This window comes from Apodemus sylvaticus, chromosome 1 (genome assembly GCF_947179515.1).
Source record: "Apodemus sylvaticus chromosome 1, mApoSyl1.1, whole genome shotgun sequence".
NCBI classification, from domain to species: Eukaryota; Metazoa; Chordata; class Mammalia; order Rodentia; family Muridae; genus Apodemus; species Apodemus sylvaticus.
In genome coordinates this window covers 121514576-121537030 of record NC_067472.1, presented here as the reverse complement: position 1 = coordinate 121537030, position 22455 = coordinate 121514576, and the positions used below count along the sequence as shown (strand labels likewise).

The following is a 22455-nucleotide window of genomic DNA, read 5'->3' as shown; positions in this document are numbered from 1 at the left end:
ACTCCATATTATTCATCATTAAGGTTAATGCACCCTAAGGTCACTTTAGAGAGTGCACAGTATACTCTCAACACTCAGCTTACTATTTAATCTGCCCTTTAATGAACAATGAAATAAAAATATTAGTTGCATTGGATATCCCTATCCCATGTAATCACCATTTATATAACTTTAATTTCAAAATCAGACAATGAACCTTATAAAATTAATGTCTACAAGTGTTGAATAATTACAAGTATTGCTTGCTATTATTAATCTTTTTATACTTAGGTATATAGGGTTCAGTTGATGTCATTGACATAATTCTTTGCAAAACTCATTTAGAATGTCTTATGTAATCCAAATCAACTATTTTAAAATGCTTATCAGAAAACTGGTTTGATGAACTATGCTTCCTAGAAAAATTTCCTAAGAGGAATCATGTCTGGAACCTTCATATCGGCTTACATGAGTATAATTAGAAAATAAACAGAGAAGGATAATCACGACCAAAGTTATTATTACCCCTTATTTTTTACCTGGACATAGAATCTCAGATGCAGAGCCCCAGGCCAGAGAGTGCATAAGAATCCTCCAGAGGCAAACTGTGTACTGAAAAGTAAAGTGCTGAGAGAAGTATATGTGTTCCTTAGCAGTAACTACAGCAGTAAAACATGACACCAGGATGTGTTCATGCAAAATTGATACATGAGATTTTCCCTTCCTGACTCTTCATGCTTCATTTTACCAAAACACATCGTGGCGATGTGGTAAAGATGTTCTCTGTGATCATTGTCTTCTTGGTTCTGAAGCCGTCCTTTATTTTTTGCCATTTGAGTGACCCCAGGTGCTTTTGGAGAATAAAAGACATGGAAAATGACCTAGGAGATAAAGATGCTGATTGTTTCTTTTCCATTTATTCAAAGCCTGGTTATGTGAAGAATGATTATTTCGGTGGGAATCTAGACAAGCAGTAAGTACATCTTCCATTTACATATAAATGTAAATAAAGCATTCTAGGGATGTTAAATGATAGATAAGATTCTATGTGCCTACTAGCTGTCCTTCTCTATGACACAGCTAAAATTAATTTTATGTTTTATTACTGGCTACTTTCCTTTTAATGGTAATTTTATGGCGTAGCCTCTTTTTTGTCATTTTTGAGTCACAATATCCAAGTAGACATTGAAGGAATAAGTCATACTGTTGACCTTACTTGTATGGTGTCATGTAATATCCCTGAGAATAATAAATAGTGTTTTAGATTTATTTCATAGAGGTTTCAATAAAGTGGTCATTTATTGGTCTGCTAATAATTTTTTCCAATAGCATGTATGCCTGGTTCCTGCACATCAGTTTTCAATATATCTTCCCTGACTTTCAATTACAAATGATACACAGATTCTGGTCAAATAATCTGGTCAAATACATCATAATTTCAAAATTATTGTCATCTGTGAATCCCACTGTTAAAATCAGGACTGGGAACATACTGTCTCTTCACAATAAGGATTTTTTTTTCCTTTTCATTCTGTTTTAATACATAGCCACATGTTTACAGTAATAACATAATGAGGATTTTATTCAAAGGTCTAAATTAGAAACTTATAAAGCATCTATCTTTTCTAACAGAGATTTGTTAATTTATTAGAAGATAGGATGTTGTATAAAGTATTTAATCTCAATCTGGGGTTTATATCCCTCCTTTCAGTTCCCAGATAAAAGCCACAAGAACTTTATATTTATAGTAATCCTTAAACAGCAATAGAACTGGGTAGGTATCTATGCTCTATGCTATTAGTATCTAAGTCCCCTCAATATCCCCAAGTTATAATTTGCCCTATACAATCTTGTCAATAATTACATGAAAGTTCTTTTTTTTTTTATAGCAAAAAATAGGGGGAGAAGGGGAAGGAAGATTTTTTTTTCTTTTGCTATGAATTGTAATGCTAAATACTTGCCCTGAAGCCTAGTTGCCTCCAGGGAATATAATCTGCATATACAATATGAACTTGCTCCTGGATTTAAAATTATCAGTTAAATAAAGATGCTGACAGCCAATAACTGGGCAGAAGAGACATAGGCTGGTTTGGGGTTCCTGAGTTTGGAGACAGAGGAGAACTAAGAAGATGGTGTTGGGAGAAGACAGAGGAGGAAGCTGCCAAGGGGTAGGTGAATCATGAAAGCATAGCCATGAGGGTTAGCCAATTGGAGGTAAGAGTTGCCCAGATGGAGCATGGAAAATTATAACTTGGTGTTATTAATTGGGAAGGAGACCCTAATAGCATAGATGGAAGATATCTGCCCTATTCTAGTGCCGATTAAGGCTTATTATAAATAGAAAGGTTTGGTGTCTTTTATTTGAGAACTAAACAATCAAAGATGGGGTAGAAACATGGGATGGAGATTAAATACTTTCTATAAAAGGATATACAGGTAAGCCACGTCTTACTATTTTTGTTTTAGGTGCTATAGTTATAGATGTTACCAATAGTATAGTACCTGTGCCTTGTAACTACCAAGAATATCTTAAAAATGAAAAAAAAATTGTTGAGGAGTAGCAAGGCTACAAATTTGTTGATGATTTCCCTAGAAAAATGTCTTTCACAGAATTCAAATTTCCATGTCTTATTTTTACTGCATATTTTTCATGTATTATAATCATTATATAATTAAATCTCTTTTTCCTCTTTTCCTAATGATACAAAATATAGTTGGGTTTTGTGGAGATAAGTTTACTATACACATTTTGATTTAAATTTTTATATAAATTTCTTTTATTAATGAATGAGGCTACCTTATTTCAGATTTCAGTTGAAGAAGTTGTGACGATTTTTTTTTAAATATGCTAGGGAAAGTGTCACAAACTTTATTATATATATAATATATATATATATATATATATATATATATATATATATTATATATATATAAAATGTGTGTGTATGTATGTATAAATGAATGAACACAGTGATGATTATAATTTTAGATAAATATTATGTTCATTTTTTTAAATGATGAAATTTTATTTATGGTCATTTTTGGTAAGACCTTGTTCTGACGTCCAAGCTGGGTGGAACTCACTATAAATCCCAAACTGATCTGAAAGTTAAAGCAGTCCTCCAGCCTCAGCCATCCAAATATGGAAGATACAGCATGCATCCCCATTCTCACCTGCAATAAAATTTAATATGCTAAAACCTTCTCATATGATCTGAATTGTTATACTTTAAAATGAAAACAAACTATAAAGCATATGTGTATAAAACAGAAATATGTATTTCTATAAAATATGCATTCTTAAAATACATAAAAGGTTTTATATTCACTGTGCGTTTTCCTGGTTGTTTCATGTACTGTAGATTTAATTTTCAGATGGTGAAAAATTGAAGTGGGGTATGCTAGTGAGGAACTGTGGAATAAAGGAAAGGGCCATCAAGACTCAAGGAAAGAAGGAAGCAGATTTCTGAAGTTTCACCTTGTTTGGAGGGGGTGGCATTACTTTGCTTTATTTGATTTAGATAGGGTCTCACTTCTTAACCCACTTTGGTCTGGAAGTTACTATGTACCTCATGGTGCCTTCAAATTCATAGTAATCCTTCTAGCTAAGCCTGCCAAGTGTTCCAATAATGGATGTGAGCCAACATACACAGCAAACAAACAGATTTTAAAACATAGACGGAAATACAGAAAGGGAGAATGAAAGAATTCCATGTTCTGGGGTCTAACTTCTTGAGTTCTTTGTATATATTGAATATTAGCCCTTTATCTGATGTAGGGTTGGTGAAGATCTTTTCCCAATTTGTTGTTTGCCAATTTGTCCTTTTGATGGTGTCCTTTGCCTTACAGAAACTTTGTAATTTATTTGAGGTCCCATTTGTCAATATTTGATCTTAGAGCATATGCTATTGGTGTTCTGTTCAGGAACTTTGCCCCTGTACCGATGTCCTCAAGGGTCTTCCCCAGTTACTATTCTATTAACTTCAGAGTGTCTGGCTTTATGTGGAGGTCCTTGATCCATTTGGAGTTGAGCTTAGTACAAGGAAATAAGAATGGATCAATTCACATTCTTCTGCATGCTGAACTCCAGTTGAACCAGCACCATTTGTTGAAAAGGCTATCTTTTTTCCATTGGATGTTTTCAGCTCCTTCGTCGAGGATCAAGTGGCCATAGGTGTGCGGGTTCATTTCTGGAACTTCAATCCTCTTCCACTGATCTGCCTGCCTGTTACTGTACCAATACCCTGCAGTTTTTAGCACTATTGCTCTGTAGTATTGCTTGAGTTCAGGGATACTGATTCCCGCAGAATTTCTTTTGTTGTTGAGAATAGTTTTAGCTATCCTGGGTTTTTTGTTATTCCAGATGAATTTGAGAATTGCTCTTTCTAACTCTATGAAGAACTGAGTTGGGATTTTGATGGGTATTGCGTTGAATCTGTATATTGCTTTTGGCAAAATGGCCATTTTAACTATATTAATCCTGTCGATTCATGAGCATGAGAAATTTTTCCATTTTTTGAGGTCTTCTTACATTTCCTTCTTCAGAGTCTTGAAGTTCTTGTCATACAGAACTTTCACATGTTTGGTAAGAGTCACCCCAAGGTACTTTATACAGTTTGTGGCTATTGAGAATGGTGTCATTTCCCTAATTTCTTTCTTAGCCTGCTTATCCTTTGAGTATAGGAAGGCAACTGATTTGCTTGAGTTGATTTTATAGCCTGCCACTTTGCTGAAGCTGTTTCTCAGCTGTAGGAGTTCTCTAGTGCAGTTTTTTGGGTCACTTAGGTAGACTATCATATCATCTGCAAATAATGATAGCTTGATTCTTCCGTTCCAATTTGTACCCCTTTGACTTCCTTATGTTGTTTAATTGCCCTAGCTAGTACCTCAAATACAATATTGAAAATGTAAGGAGAAAGGGGACAGCCCTGTCTAGTCCTTGATTTTAGTGGGATTGCTTCAAGTTTCTCTCCATTTAGTTTGATGCTGGCTACCAGTTTGCTGTATATTGCTTTTACTATGTTTAGGTATACGCCTTGAATTCCTGTTCTTTCCAAGACTTTAAACATGAAAGGATACTGAATTTTGTCGAATGCTTTTTCAGCATGCAATGAAATGACCGTGGGGTACAGAGCTAAACACAGAATTTTCACCTGAAGAACTTCAGATGGCTGAGAAGCATCTTAAAAAATGCTCAACTTCATTACTCATTAGGGAAATGCAAATCAAAACAACCCTGAGATTTCAGCTTACACCAGTCAGAATGGCTAAGATTAAAAATTCAGGAGACAGCAGGTGTTGGTGAGGATGTGGAGAAAGAGGAACACTCCTCCACTGCTGGTTGGGTTACAAACTGGTACAACCACTATGGAAATCAGTCTGGCGGTTCCTCAGAAAACTGGGCACCCTACTTCAGGAGGATCCTGCTATACTACTCGTGGACATCTACCCAGAGGATTCCCCAGCATGTAATAAGGATACGTGCTCCACTGTGTTCATAACAGCCCTACTTATAATAGCCGGAAGCTGGAAAAAACCCAGGCATCCCTCAACAGAAGAATAGATGCAAAACATGTGGTATATCTACACAATGGAGTACTATTCAGCCATTAGAAACAATGAATTCATGAAATTCTTAGACAAATGGATGGAGTTGGAGAACATCATACTAAGTGAGGTAACCCAGTTTCAAAAGATCAATCATAGTATGCACTCACTAATAAGTGCATATTCACCTAGAAAATTGGAATACCCAAAACATAATCCACACATCAAATGAGGTACAAGAAGAATGGAGGAGTGGCACCTGGTTCTGGAAAGACTCAGTGTAGCAGTATAGGGCAAAACAAGAACAGGAAAGTGGGAAGGGGTGGATGGGAGAACAGGGGGAGGGAAGTGTGGCTTCAGGGAGGGGGGCCTCAAAAGGGGAAATCATTTGAAATGTAAATAAAAAATATATCGAGTAAAAAAAAGAAAGAAAAAAAGAATTCCATTTTGAAGTTTTAGAAAGCTGTTTTTAGGGAGAGAGTAACCAGAGATAGAAAACAGTGGACATTGCAAAAGTCTATCTATATGATCATTTCACATTAAGAAATGGGCAATGACTAGCTCTGCAACACTCTAGCCATTATCACTGCTGTCCTCTGAACAAATTTGAAAATTTCTTCTCAAACTGCAACTTTGTTTTCCTGTTATATCTATTTCAGTCTATTTCATTTTTTCAGTTTTATTAATTTTAAAAAAAAGTTATTCACTTTACATCACCTGGTCCCCCCCCCCCCGATCCCCGACTCCTGCTCAACAGTTCCAACAATTCTTCTTCCTATGACATCCTCCAATTTTCCTGTAATCAGTTGGGGAATCACCATGGGCATCTGCTGATCCTGGCACATCAAATCTAGGCAGGGCCAGCCACTTACTCTCTCAAATAGGCTAGACAAGGCTGCCCAGGTAGAAGAACTTATCCAGAAACATGTAACAGATTTTTGGATAGGCCTCACTCCATTTGTTCAGTATTCACATGAACACAATCTGCATATCTGCAGTATGTGTGCAAAGAGGCCTAGGTCCAGTTAATGTATTCTCTTTGGTTGGTGCTTCAGTCTCTGAGAATCCCAAAAGTCCACCTTAGTTGAAAGTGTCACTCTTTCTGTGGAGTTCCTATCCTTTCTGGGTACCATAATAATTCCCCCTATTCTTCCATAAGAGTACATCCCCAAGCTCAATCTACTGTTTGGCTGTAGGTGTCTGCCTCAGTTTGAGTAAGCTTCTGGGTAAAGTTTCGCTGAGGATAGCAATGTTTGACCATTTTCTGCAACTATAAGAGAGTATCACTAATAATGTCAGAGATTGGTGCTTGCTCATGTATGGGTCTCAATTTGGGCCTGGTATTGGCTTGCCATTCCTTCAGTCTCTACTCCACTCCCTGTACATGCATTTCTTTTTGACACAATGAAATTGGGGTCAAAATTTTTGTGGGTTGGTTGAAGTCCCTATTACTATAAAGGAGTACCTGCTTGGCTGTAGGAGGTAGCCTCTTTGAGTTCCATACTGAAATTCTGTGAGTCACAGATAAGGTCACCCCTATTGATAATTGGGCACCTCCCTTAACCCAAGTGGCTGTCATGTATGGGAGATGCTCTTCTGTTCTGGTCCTATCAGTAGTATTAAATCAAACAGTCCTCTGGAAGGGGGGTGGTGAGTGGTTGAAGAAGATTATAAAAAAGACCAAAAAGAAGACAAAAGTTTGAAAATGGGAGAGCTCTCCAGTAAATTATGCAGCAGCCTTGAGTTTAATTATGTTGGGTCTATAGAGTGTGGCATGGGTATTAGTTTATTGCTAATATCCACTTATGACTATACACCATGCATGCCCTTTTGGGACTAGATTATCTCACTCAAGATATTTTTGAGTTCCATCCATTTTTTGCAAAATTCATCATGTTTTCATTTTTAATAGCTGAATAGTTTTCCATTGTGTAGATGTATCACATTTTCCTTATCTATTCTTCAATTGAGGGACATGTAGGTTGTTTTCAGTTTCTGAATATTACAAATAAAGCTACTATGAACATAATTGAGCATGTGTCTTTTTTGAATGGTGTAGCATCTTATTGGTATATGCCCAGGAGTTGTATAACAAGGTCATGAGATAGAAGTATTCCCAGTTTTGGGAGAAACCATCAAATTGATTTCCAAACTGTACAAGTTTATACATCCACTAACAACGTCAAAGTGTTCTCCCCTTTCCACATCCTTGTCACCATGTGCTATTACTTGAGTTTTTGATCTTAGACATTCTAGTGGTTATAGATTGGAAATTCATAGTTGTTGTGATTGGCATTTTCATGAAGTCTATGAATGTTGAACATTTCTTTGTGTGCTTCCTGGCCATTCAAGATTCCTCCTCTGCAAATTCCTTGTTTATCTCTGTACCCCATTTTAAAATTGGGCTATTTTGGTTGTAATTCTCTAACGTTTTTTGGGGATGTTATCCATCTGTCAGATAGAGGGATTACCCATTTATGAACTATTGTTCTTAGAGCATGGGACATTCATGTACTCTTCAGAAAATTCTTTCCTGTACCAAGGCTATATGTTCCCACATTATATTTTATGAGATTTAGTGTATCTATTTTATATTGATGTCTTTGGTCCACTTGGACTTGGGTGATAAATAAGAACCTATTTTGATTCTCCTTCATGTAGACATCCAGTTAGACCAACACCATTTGGAGGAGATGCTTTCCTTTATCTATTCTATGGCTTTGACTTCTTTGGCAAAATTCAAGTGTCTATAGGTGTATGGGTTTACAGCTATGTCTACAATTTTATTCTATTAATAGATGTATGTTTTTGTATCAATACCATGCTGTTTTTATCACTATTGCTCTATAATACCATTTAGGTCAGGGATGTTTATTTCTCCTGAAGTTCTTTTAATGTTCAATATTGTTTTCTCTATCCTGCATTTTTAATTTTTCCCTGCAAAGTTGAGAATTGCTCTTACAAGTTTTATGAAGACTTCTGTTGATATTTTGGTGGGTATTATATTGAATCTGTAGAGTGATTTGGTTAAAATGAGCATTTTCACTATAAAGTCTTCCTATCATGAGAATTAAAAATCTTTCTGTCTTCTGATATCTTCTTCAATTTATTTCTCCAGGGATTTGAAGTTCTTTTCATACAGATTTCACTTAGTTGGTTAGAGTTACCGCAATATATTTTATATTATTGACGGCTATTGTAAACTCTGTTGTTTTCCGAATTTCTTTCTTGGTCAATTATCATTTATATAAAGGAAGGCTACTGATATATTTGAATTAATTTTGTATACAGTCTGTTCGCTGAAGTTATTTGTGAGCTGTAGGAGTTGTCTGGTATCATTTTTGGGATCTCTTATGTATACTATTTTTTCATCTGCATATAGGAAAATATTGACATCTTCCTTTCCAGTTTGTATGTTCTTTAACCCCCATTTATTGTCTAATTGCTCTAGCTAGAACTTCTAGTACTATATTGAATAGATAAAGAGAAAATGGGAAACATTTTCTTATCCCTTATTTTAGTGGGATTGATTGTAGTCACTCTCAGTAGTAAAGACTTCCATATCCTCACTAGCATATCCCATTAAACCCCATTTAAAGCATTCCACTACTTCCCAAATCCAAAGTCCCAGAAATTACATTATTCCAAACAAATGCCTGGTTAGGGCTATCATAGCAATACCCTATTCCCTGATACCAACTTAGCATTTTACTGCTGTGAACAGACACCATGAACAAGGCAAGCCTTATAAAGGATGACATTTAATTGGGGCTGGTTTACAGTCTCAGAGATTCAATCTATTATCATCAAATATGGGAGCATGTCAGCATCTAGTTAGGCATGGTAAAGGCAGACCTAAGATTTCTGCACCTTCATTTGAATGCTGCTATTGGACGATTGGCATCCAGGTAGCTAGAATGAGTGTTTTTTCCCATGCACCCAGTGACACACTTACTCCAACAAGGCAACACCTACTCCACTGGGCCCACATCTTCTAATAGTGCCCCTCTCTGGGCTGAGAAAATTCAAACCGTCACAGTATCTGCAGAAATTTGAATCAAATATAACATAAGACCAGTTATTTGATACACAGTGAGTGTTGAGATAGAACCAATTAGTACAATTTAAGGTACAATGTGAAATGTAAAGAGCTCCTTCCAAAAAGTTATAGTTATAAACAATCTTATATCATTCAATTTTGTACAGCCTCACATATAAAATGAAAAGGGATGAACTGTGTTGAAGGATAGAGGGAGGGTAGGAATTATTATAGTATTTCTATTACCTATGAATTCATTAGTCTTTTGTAAATTGTCAACAGAAACATATTTGGCTACCTATTCTTTATAACCTTATAAGGCCATGACAGCATGACAGTTCCTCGTGCTGTTTCTGTAAAGAAGTATAACATTCTAGATAGCAGATAACTCATTTATTTTCCACACATGTTATGTGTTATAAGATTAAAGCATAGGCAGGTTCAATATTGTATAGGAAATCTTTCCTTTTCAATAGCTATAAAATACATTTTTCATCATGATCAAGAAAACAAAATAGAACAGTAGAAAAGTTAAAAATGACAGGAATTTGTAAATCTACATTGTGATTTTAAGACTTGTTCAATTTTTTTTAAAGGTGCACATCCTAATTCATCAAAATAGGAATTGTGTCATCATTTCAATGGGTCACATAAGTCCAAGAATTCATTGCTTAAAACATTGAATTTTATGTAATATTACAGTAATTAGAACACATACTTTCATGATTAGTGTGCTTTGTTTACAGGGTGACACCCAAGACTATCCAGTTGATTTCCTCTGTATATTTTGCCATTGAAGAAATTAATAGGAGCATTTATATTTTACCAAATATTTCCCTACTAGTTAAGATTGAATGTAACTTAATGATGGATCATGTGAAAAGAGGTTTGTCCTTGAAAAGAAAGGAAATTATTCCTAATTACTACTGTAAAAATCAGAGAAGATATTTAATAGTACTTACGGGACCTGTGTGGAAACTGTCTACCAAAATCGGACGATTCCTATACATCTCTGGAACTCCAGAGGTAAGTCAGGGTGGGTTACTTTTAATGAAATACTATTTTACCATGGTCTGTGTTTTTGTGTACAAAGACAGATTAAAAGTCAAAGAATTCATTTATATCTGCTCTGATCTTTCAAACATAAATACGTAGATATGTTCTGTGTCAAAAAACACCTTTATGGTAAATGTGATTGAGAGACAGCAGTAAAGAAGAACGTTTACCTGAACACTTAGTTTACCTGTAGTTGTTAGGTGAATCACAAGAATTTGGATATGATTTTCATAGTAACACAAAGAAATCTCACTTTTTGAATGTACTTTAGCAAACTTAGATCTTAGTATGAGTCCTCTGCGTTCTATCTTCTTCATGTGGCTGCTTATGGGTGTATTTCAGCTTTACTGTGGTCATTTTCATCTTCTTCTAAGTGACAATGAACAGTTTCCTCACCTATCTCAGATATCACCCAAGGACACATCTCTACCATTAGCCATGGTATCCCTAGTGGTTTACTTCCAATGGAACTGGGTAGGAGTGATAGTTACAGATGATGACCATTCAATTCAATTCCTTTCTGACTTGAGAGGAGAAATGCAAAGAAACGTTGTCTGTTTAGCATTTGTAACTATTATCACAAAGGACAGGATATTATATTTTAAAATGATTCAAAAGTACTATCAACAAATCATAATGTCATCAGCACAAGTTGTAATCATCTATGGAGATAAAGAATCTTACATACAATATACCTTCATACTATGGAAATCTAAAGACATTCAGAGACTCTGGGTCAGTGTGTCACAATTTGATTTGATCACAATTAAAGGAGATTTCATGCTTAACTCCTTGCCTGGGACTCTAATTTTTTCACATCAGCATTCTGAGTTGTCTGGTTTTAAACAATTTATACAGACAGTACATCCTAAAAACTACAGTAATGACATTTCTTTTGCTAAACTATGGTGGACATACTTTAAATGTTCTTTGCCACCATCTACTTGTACAAAACTGAGGATTTGTCCAACCAAAACAGTATTTAAGTGGTTACTCAGGTCACCAATTGGAATGTCCATGAGTGATACATGTTATAACTTATACAATGCTGTGTATGCTGTGGCCCATTCACTCCATGAGATACTTCTGCAGCGTGTAGAAACACAATCACTGAATCCTGGAAAGGAACTGGAATTGGACTCCTGGAAGGTAAAGTGTCTTATACTGAATGTATATCATAAAAGTGACATTGTTAAAGGGAATCATGAAGTCAAAAACAATGGAAAGAAGAACCTCTATCTGTGGATGGGTGGGAGAGCACCCTCATAGAGGCAAAGAAGAGGGAAAAGTGAAGATATAGGAGGGGGTTGTGGAGGGGGGTAATCAGGAAAGGAGATATCGTTTGAGATGTAAATGATTGGAATGATTAATATTAAAAACCAATATCATATTTATTTTTTATTTTATTATTTTTATTAGATACTTGCTTTATTTACATTTCAAATGTTATCCCCTTTCCTCATTACCCCTCCAAAAAACTCCTATCCCATCCCCCATACCCCTGCTTACCAATGCTTCCTCCTACGTTCCTGACCTGGTATTCTACTACACTGGGGCATCGATCTTTTACATGGCCAATGGTCTCTTCTCTCATTGTTGTCTGAAAAGGCCATTCTCTGCTACTATGTAGCTGAAGCCATGGTTCCCTTCATGTGTCCTCTTTGGTTGGTTTTTTAGGCTCTGGGAGCTCTGAGTGTACTGGTTGGTACACATATTTTTAATAAATGCTATGAATATAAAAAATGAAAAATTCTCATGAAACTATTAAATGGAAGTAAGAAAATGACTTTTTTTATGATAAAAAATGTTGCTGATTGCATATAATATTCAAGTACTTTTGCCTTATTTTGACCTAATAAGGGTTTAAATTCACTAACTTATTATCAAATAACACTGTAGGTAGAAAAAAATTAGAAAACATATCTCTATTCCCCAAACATAAATTCAGGTGTGCATGTATTTGTGAATCACATCCAGTGGGAAAATTTTGTTTGTAAAGCATAATGAAACTTTACATGTAACCAGAACTTATTTTCTTTTTTAGTAATGAATACTTCTGATAAACACGGATTTTTGAAGTAGATAATTGACATTGCGGATATTCCAAACTTTATAATTTATGTAATAATGTGAACACATAGTTGAAACTAAAATAACAAATGTGTTTCAGATGTTCTCTTTTCTGAAGAACATACAATTTGTAAATCCTGCTGGAGACCTGGTAAACATGAACCAAAATATAATATTGAATACAGAATATGATATTTTCTATATCATGGATTTTCTAAAACAGTATGGACTTAAAATAAAAATAGGAAGTTTTTCTGGTCATTTTACAAATGGTCAACAACTATGTATGTCTGATGAAATGATCAAGTGGGCTACAAATATTGATCAGGTAATTTGTAATTTAGTTTTACTTTTCATACTTGGTATGTAGTACAATTAATTAAAAATCTTGTCCATTTTTGTTTTGGCAAAGCATAATGTATAATATTCTAATGTCTAATATTTATTCAGTTATTGAATCTCTAGTTTTCTAAATTTATTCTCTCTCTCTCTCTCTCTCTCTCTCTCTCTCTCTCTCTCTCTCTCTCTCTCTCTCTCTCTCTGTGTGTGTGTGTCTGTGTTTATGTGTGTTTGTGTGTGCGTGCCTGTATCAATTGAGTGCATTAGTCTTTTGTTATGCTAAATACTGCTTGCTCCCATAGACCTCACAAAGACCCAAGTGGCAATATAGACCTTGCCTCCCATGTTATCTCTGATTGGTGAATCAATATCTTTACAGCCAATAGCTGGTCACAAGAGACCTAGGGTTTAGGTTTATAAGGCTTGTGGTTGTAGGAGCACTAGGAGAGGAGAGAGAGACACACAGAGAGGCAGAGAGAGTGGAGAGAGAGAGATGGAGAGAGAGAGAGAGAGAGAGAGAGAGAGAGAGAGAGAGAGAGAGAGAGAAGAGAGAGAGACACAGAGAGAGGCAGAGAGAGTGGAGAGAGAGAGAGGGAGAGAGAGAGAGAGAGAGGGAGAGAGTGGAGAGAGAGAGAGGGAGAAGAGAGAGATAGAGAGGGAGGGAGAGAGAGAGAGAGAGAGAGAGAGAGAGAGAGAGAGAGAGAGAGAGAGAGAGAGGTAGAGGACATGAGTTAGAAGTAAAGAAAGCATGGGCATTAGGGCTGGCCTATTGGAGTTAAGAGCATCCCAAATGAAACACAATATGTAATAACCTGTAGTTATAGAGAGCAAATAAGATTCTAATACCATAGAGGATAGATATATATGATATAAATCCAGTTCTAGTATAGGAAAAGGCTTATTGTAAATATAAAGTGTGTCTTTTATCCAGGAACTAAATGGTTCAAGGTGGGGTAGAAACCCTAGATTGAGATTAAATATTTTCTGCACCAGTCACTCTCTCTTGGTCTCTGTCTTGAATTGGCTTTTTTCTCTCTCCCTATCTAATAGGTATTTCATATTATATAAGTCATGATGTATTTATAAAAGTTTTATCTTTAAAAAGGAAAACAATGTAATTTTACTTTATAATATGATGCATGTTTGTAAAAGGAGGTTTTCAGTGGCTTTCTTTTGTGAATCACTGCATCATTTGCCACTTATGTTGAACTGTTTATTTCTATAATCTGTCTGATTCTCCTCAGAATCTGCCCTCCTTATGTAGTGCGCCTTGCAGACCAGGACTCAGAAAATCCCCTCAGGAAGGGAAGGCTATTTGCTGTTTTGATTGTAAACCCTGCCCAGAAAATGAAATTTCCAACATGACAAGTATGGATACATCTTTTCAAAATATGATTGTTTATTTCTCCCATATTTACATAGTTTTCATAAGTCCTTTGGGGAAAGCCATAGATAAATATCATTTCAAAGTATAAAAAAACATAGTAACACTGCAGTTTGAAATCATAAACTCAGTCTCTTGAACTATATCTTGTCTGATAGTTCTTTGAATCAAAGAAAACAATATTTCTTTACAGTACTAAAGATTACTGAATTATTTTATATCTACATGTTTCAAGTATATTAAAGATGTAGATGCTATGCATGATGTATATCAGTTGATCCATAGTAGAGGCTGGATGTATGGCAGTTTCATTCTTTGGTTTCTATTTCTTCTAGAATTTTCAGAGGATGTGTTGGCTGAGTGTTGCCTGCTTTCCTGGTCAGCTCAGAGAGTGTGTTCAGGGGCAAGTCTTGAGTGTTGGTAGTTGGAAGAATTGTGACAAGGTGTGATGGTCTGAGAGATCAACTGTGGGTGGGAGGCATGGACAGCAGCTGAAGTGAAGTTTCCCTTGTAATTCTGTTGCAATACTAGTGGAGAGCCTGAGAACTATGTCTGAGGTAACAGTGATAGGAAGATGTGTCTACTGTTCTTCCTATCAGTTGCCACTCACTTTAGCTCCTTTGATCTTTTCAATTACACTTCCATGGGAGTCCCAGACCTCAAAACAATAGTTGGCTTAAATGTCACTATTTAGGGATTATATGATAGCAACATACACAACCCTCCAAATTCTACCAGAGAACTTCAACACCTGATAAACATCTTCGAAAAAGTGGCTGAATATAAAAGTATCTCAAATATATCTATAGCCTTCCATTACACAAATGATAAACAGGAGAAAAATTAGGGATATAAAACCCTTTGCAATAGCCACAAATAATATAAAATTTATTGGTACAGCTCTAACCAAGCAAGTGAAAGACTTGTATAATAAAAACTTCAAGTACTTGAAGAAAGAAATTGAAGACCACAGATGATAGAAAGATCTCACATGCTCATGGATCAATAGGATTAATAGAGTAAAAATGGCAGTCTTAATAAATCAATCTACATATTCAATGGAATTCACATTAAAATTTTGACACAACTCTTTACAGACATGGAAAGAACAATTCTCAATTTCATTTGTAAAAACAATAAAAGCTAGGATAGAAATTCCAATTCTCACCAATAAAAGGAATTCTGGGAAAATCACCATTCATGATATCAAGCTGATCTATAGAGTGACAGTGACAAAAACTATATGGCATTGGTACAGAGACAGACAGTTTGATCAAGGGAATATAATTGAAGACCCAGAAATAAGCACACACACCTATGGACATTATGGAGATAATTGGAGATTATGGAGATAATTGTAAATAGTTCTACCTGAAGACCCAAATATACCTCTACTGAGCATATACCCAAAAGATGCTCCACCACATGGACATGTCCTTTTCAATGTTCATAGCAGCCATATATATATATATATATATATATATATATATATATATATATATATATATATATATTAGCTAGAACCTAGAAACAACCCAGATATACCTCATCTAAAGTATGAATAAAGAAAACGTAGTTCATTTACACAGTGAATTACTATTCAGCTATTAAAAATGAGGATATCACAAACTTTGCAGGCAAATAGATGGAATTAGAAAAGATCCTGAGTGAGGTAACCCAAACTCAGAAGAACAGTCATGGTATGCACTCACGGATAAGTGGATATTAGCCAAAAAGCACAGAGTACCCATGATAAAATTCACAGACCACTTGATATTAAATAAGAAGGTATAGCCAAATGAGGATGTTTCAGTCCCACTTAGAGTGGTGAAAATTAATAATGGGAAGCAGATGGAGGTAAGGAACTAAGTGGGAAAGATGAAGGGGAAGTGAAAACAGAGACAGGACCAGGTATTAAGGAAGACAGGAGAGAAGTCTCTAAAGTCAGTAGAATGAATGAAAATATGCAACTGAGGAGAGTGGGGCCATGCAGAAACTGTAGAAACTCTCAGAGACCTGAGATGTGAGAAGTTTCCAGGAATCAATGGATATGATCTTATCTGGAATGCAAAAGAGTAGGGAGATGGAACTTAAGTAGACCACCTCATGTATATGCACAGGGTTCTAGGAAAGGAATGTGTCTAAAATTTTGACCCATAATTGTTCCTGTCTAAATGAAATGCAGGTTAAAAATTGAACAGAGACTGAAGGAAAGGTTATTTAGTGACTTGCCCAACTTGAAATATATTCCCTGTCAGGCACCAATCCCTGACAATATTATTGAAGCAATGTTGTACTTGCAGACAAGAACCTAGCATGGATATTTTCTAAGAGGCTATACCAGCAGATGACTGAAAAAGATTAATTTAATATTTTTTTCTATGCTAGATATGGATCAATGTGTGAAATGCCCAGAGGATGAATATATGAATACCGGACAAACTAACTGTCTTAAAAAAGTTGTAAGCTTTCTGGATTATGAAGAACCCTTGGGAATGGCTCTGGCTGGCTTGACTGTGTTCTTCTCTTCTCTTACAGCTATTGTACTCTGTGTCTTCTTGAAACACCGAGACACTCCCATAGTCAAGGCCAATAATGAAACTCTCAGCTATGTCCTACTCATCTCCCTCATATTTTGTTTTATCTCTTCCTTGCTCTACATTGGTCATCCCAGTATGGCCAGCTGCATCCTGCAGCAGACCATATTTTCTGTTGTGTTCACTGTGGCAGTCTCTACTGTTTTGGCAAAGACAATTACTGTAGTACTGGCATTCAAAAATATTGTTCCAGGAAGAAAGATGAGATGGCTGCTGGTGTCAGGGGCACCTAAATTCATTATCCCCATATGTACCATGATCCAAATGATTCTCTGTGGAATTTGGCTGGGAATTTCTCCTCCATTTGTTGATGCTGATGTAAACATGGTTTATGGCCACATAATCATTGTTTGCAACAAAGGTTCAGTGATTGCCTTCTACAGTGTCCTAGGATACATGGGCTCTCTTGCTCTAGCAAGTTTTATTGTAGCTTTCCTGGCCAGGAATCTGCCTGACACATTCAATGAAGCCAAGCTCCTGACATTCAGCATGCTGGTATTTTGCAGTGTCTGGATCACCTTCCTTCCTGCTTACCACAGCACTAAGGGCAAGGCTACAGTTGCTGTGGAGATCTTCTGTATCTTGGCCTCCAGTGCAGGGATACTTCTATGCATATTTTTGCCAAAGTGCTACATTATTTTGTTGAGACCAAAAATAAATTATTTTCATAAGTTTAGGAAAATATATGTGAAATCTAAAAATATCACCTGAATTTCACTGCTTATTTAGGAAGCAAACATATCTACATAATCTCCACACTGCTTTCTATGTATTACATCATTATGTCAGTTTTTACTATTAGAAAATGTAGAAAACAAGCTGTAAAATGAAGATCTAAGCTATAAACTGAAGTCAGTCTATTGGATAAAACAATATAATCAGCTACTTTTCTACTTTTAATGCTGGTATGTTTCTATCATTGAAACATGTGATATATGAAAAATTGTTATTTGGTGGTACAATTTATTTCATTTCATATGTATTTTACAGTACAAATTGTGTGTTATTTTAGATTACAGAAAAAAAGTGCATTGGCATGTAGATTGCATAGATTGCATTAAATAATGGAAAGTTATATATTGACCTAGAACTGCAAAGAAATCTATAAAACATAATTAAATAATTCGTACATGAGGTATTCTAGTACTTGAGATTATAAAAATAACAAGGAAGGCTCAAAGGAGAATGCTTGAATCTCACTCAGACTAAGAAATAGAATAATTTTTATATATGGATGGAGAGAGGGAATTGGGTGAGAGAGGGAATGGTATGGTGGCCAGGGGGATGAGGTTTAAGAAGAGCCAGGGTGAAAGGATCAGGTAAGTAAACAAAAGATGAAAGTAGGAGTGAAAAGAGACATCTCAATGATGTGTCAGAGACCTGGAGTGAGATAGGCTCCAAAGTGTCTAGGAGGATGATTCCAGCCCAGATTCCTGGCAATAGGGGATTTGGAACCTGAAATGGCTAACTCCTGAAGACAAGCAGGATTCCCAGTGGAGGGATAAGGACCCAGCCTCACAATATTCAACCCATAATTTGTCCTCCAGACTACATTGAAGTGCAGGCACAATGATGGTGCAGAGAATGAAGCAGTAGCTAACCAACAACTGTATCCACTTAAGACTCATCCCATTAGTAAGGATCAATCTGTGAAACTGCTTAAGCTACTCTAAAATGCTCTCAGTCAGGAGCCTAGTATAATTATCATATGAGTTGCTCCACTAAGTAGCTGAAAGAAACAGATGCACAGAACCATGAGTAAACATTGGACACAGATAAGGAACTTATCTGAAAGAATGGGGGAAGGATTGAGAGACCCAAATGGGTTATGGCCTCCAGAAGAAGTCCAACAAAGACAACTGACCTGGACACTGGGGAGCTCTCAGAGATGAACTATCAGCCAGTGACCATACATGGGCTGGACCTAAGCTGCCTGCACAAAAGTAGCAAAAGTGCAGCTTGGAATTTATGTAGGTCTATGAACACCTGGAACAGGGGCAGTCCCTGACTTTGTAACATTCCTGTAGGACCTGTTTCTGTGATTGGGTGACTTATCTGGCCTCAGTGGAAGATGTGCCTAGTTGTTCAGTGATTTGATTTCTCAGTGTGGGTTGGCAGCTTTGCCAGGGGGCAGTTCTCATCTCATAAAGAAGAGAAAGGGGGAAAATGGGGAGGAGCCATGTTAAGTGAGTAATAGGAGGGGAGGCTTTGAGCAGGATGTAAATTGAATAAATACATTAAAGGAAAAAATGAATAATACACCTGAAGAAAGCGTGACTATTAAAATTCAAGTAAAGATAGAAAAATCAATAAAGAATATTTCTGAACCTAAAAACAGATATCATAATGTGTGCTTATGTTCTTTAAAATATTCTAATGTAATAATAATCTAATATACAACTAACTTCAAATTTCTTGAAAAAATGATAATGTTACAACATTACAGTTTCTTTTTTTAATATGAAGAATTACAAACATGAAGATATTTCCTGACTTATACTTTAATGTGGTAGAAAACCTTATGGCTGCTAATGTAAAAATGGACTATAATATAGCAGTGTGTTGTTATTTTCCTAAGTGGTTATAGTATAATATACTTTTCTAAATAATTAAGTTTATATATAAAACATAGATTTCCAAAAAACTTAGTCATAAAAACTTATTCATATGTTTTTATATATAAATTGACTTTACACAGAAGTCAATTGAGAAATGAAAATTGTTTATTTACTGAGAATAACAGACGAGGTGTTCCAACTTACATAAAAAAAGCTAACAAAATCTACTCACCATCAAGGCTTAGAAAAATTCTTGGAATGGGAAGCAAAGGAAATTAAGTGACTAAGTGACAAAGGAGAGTTATGAAATGCTATCTTTATAATAATATGATATTGCAATTAAAATTCTGATTATAAGCAAAATCTGCACAAGATTAAAAAGTGAAAATCCTAGCATACACTTAAGAGATTTTTTTATGATCCCCCACCCCCAAGCATGCTATAAGCTATAGGCAGTAAAGAATGCCTATGGAAGGAAAACTTGTTTTTTTGTTTGTTTTGTTTTGCTTTGAGTACATTGCTTATGGTAGGAACCTACTTTCCAGCATATTGCCCTAAACCTATGCACAGTTTGACATCATTAACTGAACATAGTAACTTACCAAAAAAATGAAGACTTGTTGGTTCCTGGCGAATATGAATTCATTATTCCATTTTCATTAGCACTGTGATTCAATGGATTTTATGTGGAATTTGTGCGGAAACTTCTTTTATTAATGCTGATGTACACAATGAACATGGCCAGATCATCATTGTTTGGAACAAAAGTTCAATAGTTTCTTCAACTTTACCCAGGAATACTTGGGCTCTCTTTCCCTAGCAAAATTCATTCTAGCTTTTCTATACAGGAACCTAGCATATTCAGTGAAAGTCAGTTCATGAAATTCATGCTGGTGTTCTGCTGTGTTTGCAGACAACCTTCCTACTTGTCTACAAACGTTCCAGAGGTAAAGTTCAGGTTGGACTTGGAGGTATCCTGTATCTTGGTTTAAACTGCAGGGCTGTTGTTCTTTGAATCTTTGCCCCAAAAATGCTACATTGTGTTGTCATTCTCTGTCTTTAAATATTTGAAGTTTTCATTGTAGAGTTGTAGGAGGGGGAGCTGATAGCTAAGGTATGGTTCCCCAATTGGTTCTTGATAGGGTCAACAAAGATGGTAGAAGACAATGGCTGGGTGAATGATCAGGTGGGATTTCTGGGCAAGACAGGAATTTAAGGAGTCAAAGAGGATTTGGAGTCAGACCAAGCTGTGGAGCAGATAGGAAGCAGGAAACTTGTAAATCTTTCTGGGGACCAATAATTTGTAACCTCTTCAGGCGGCTGAGGAGGCTAAGGATGATGGGGCAGGATATTCTTAGCCCAGTTTTTAGCTATCTGGTTAGTTTTGAAATATAAAAATGTCTAGTGTTTTCCATCCACTGTGCTAAAGGGAGCTGGTGAGATGGCTAAGCAAGGAGAAACGGGCAGCACTTTCAGGAATACTGGTGGCAGCTGTTCTCAGAGCATAGTCAGGATCTAAGGAAAGTGTTAGCTATTCCTGGTGGCTGACTAGACAGCAGGAGGCTGAGTGTTCCCAGAGCCTAGCAAGAGCAAGTATACATTTTTTTTCTAAATTACATGCAACAAACTACACCAATCATATTCACAAGACTTTGGAGATCTTACTCATTAGACATTTTGTCCAAATATGAAGTTTCTTCCATGAAAAATATAGAAAATTATCTGCATAATAATGCCCCAACACATGGTATTTGACCTCAGTACTATTGGATCAAACCTTTTGATCCACTATTTCCCAGTATAATATATGAGATCATAGGGCCTTCATTAAGTTCTGATTTAAATATTACATAATTTGAGAGAGAGATTTTGCTACTTTATTTTTATGAGTATGTTGGAGTAGGTATTGAATAAAGCCCAAAGATTGAAGGATTAAATTAGGAAATATTAAACTAGGAGTTTCCAGTTATATCTGTTAAAAGGGAAAAGATAAAGAACTATGGGATAACCTGGAATCCAAATAAGATTTATACTTCTTTTATTGTGGACCACTATATAAGCTTAGTATAATTTTCATATAATATTATATAGACAAGATAGGAGTTATCCTGAAATCTTCAATGGACAGAGTATCTAATAACCAATCATTTATTAAGAAATTGCAAATCTTTGTTAAATTCATAACATAAAGAATACAGGGCCTTCAGGTGAAAATTCTTTGTTTAACTCTGTACCCCATTTTTTAATAGGATTATTTGTTTTTTCTGGAGTCTAACTTCTTGAGTTCTTTTTATATACTGGATATTAGCCCTCTATCTGATGTAGGGTTGGTGAATATCTTTTCCCAATTTGTTGGTTGCCGATTTGTCCTTTTGATGGTGTCCTTTGCCTTACAGAAACTTTGTAATTTTATGAGGTTCCATTTGTCAATTCTTGATCTTAGAGCATACGGTATTAGTGATCTGTTCAGAAACTTTCCACCTGTACTGATGTCCTCAAGGGTCTTCTCCAGTTTCTTTTCTATTAGCTTCAGAGGGTCTGGCTTTACGTGGAGGTCTTTGATCTATTTGGAGTTGAGCTTAGTACAAGGAGATAAGGATGTTTCAATTCACATTCTTCTGCATGCTGACCTCCAGTTAAACCATCACCATTTGTTGAAAAGGCTATCTTTTTTCCATTGGATGTTTTCAGTCCCTTTGCTGAGGATCAATTGGCCATAGGTGTGTGGGTTCATTTCTGTATCTTTTATCCTGTTCCATTGATCCACATGCCTGTGATTGTAAGACTACCATGCAGTTTTTGGGTTTTTTTTTTTCTTTTTTTATTCAATATATTTTTTATTTACATTTCAAATGATTTCCCCTTTTCTAGACCCCCACTCCCCGA

General features: G+C 35.8%; 1 protein-coding gene across 1 annotated transcript; it reads left to right on the top strand.

The window, feature by feature from the left end:
- The first annotated feature begins 752 nt into the window (after window positions 1–752).
- Window positions 753–17722, top strand: LOC127681522 (vomeronasal type-2 receptor 116-like). Its single transcript, XM_052177864.1, has 6 exons — window positions 753–952; window positions 10312–10591; window positions 10964–11770; window positions 12792–13019; window positions 14275–14398; window positions 16803–17722. Exons 1-6 carry the CDS (start codon window positions 756–758, stop codon window positions 17720–17722), a joined length of 2556 nt encoding a protein of 851 aa, XP_052033824.1. The 5' UTR covers window positions 753–755.
- Window positions 17723–22455: the final 4733 nt, after the last annotated feature.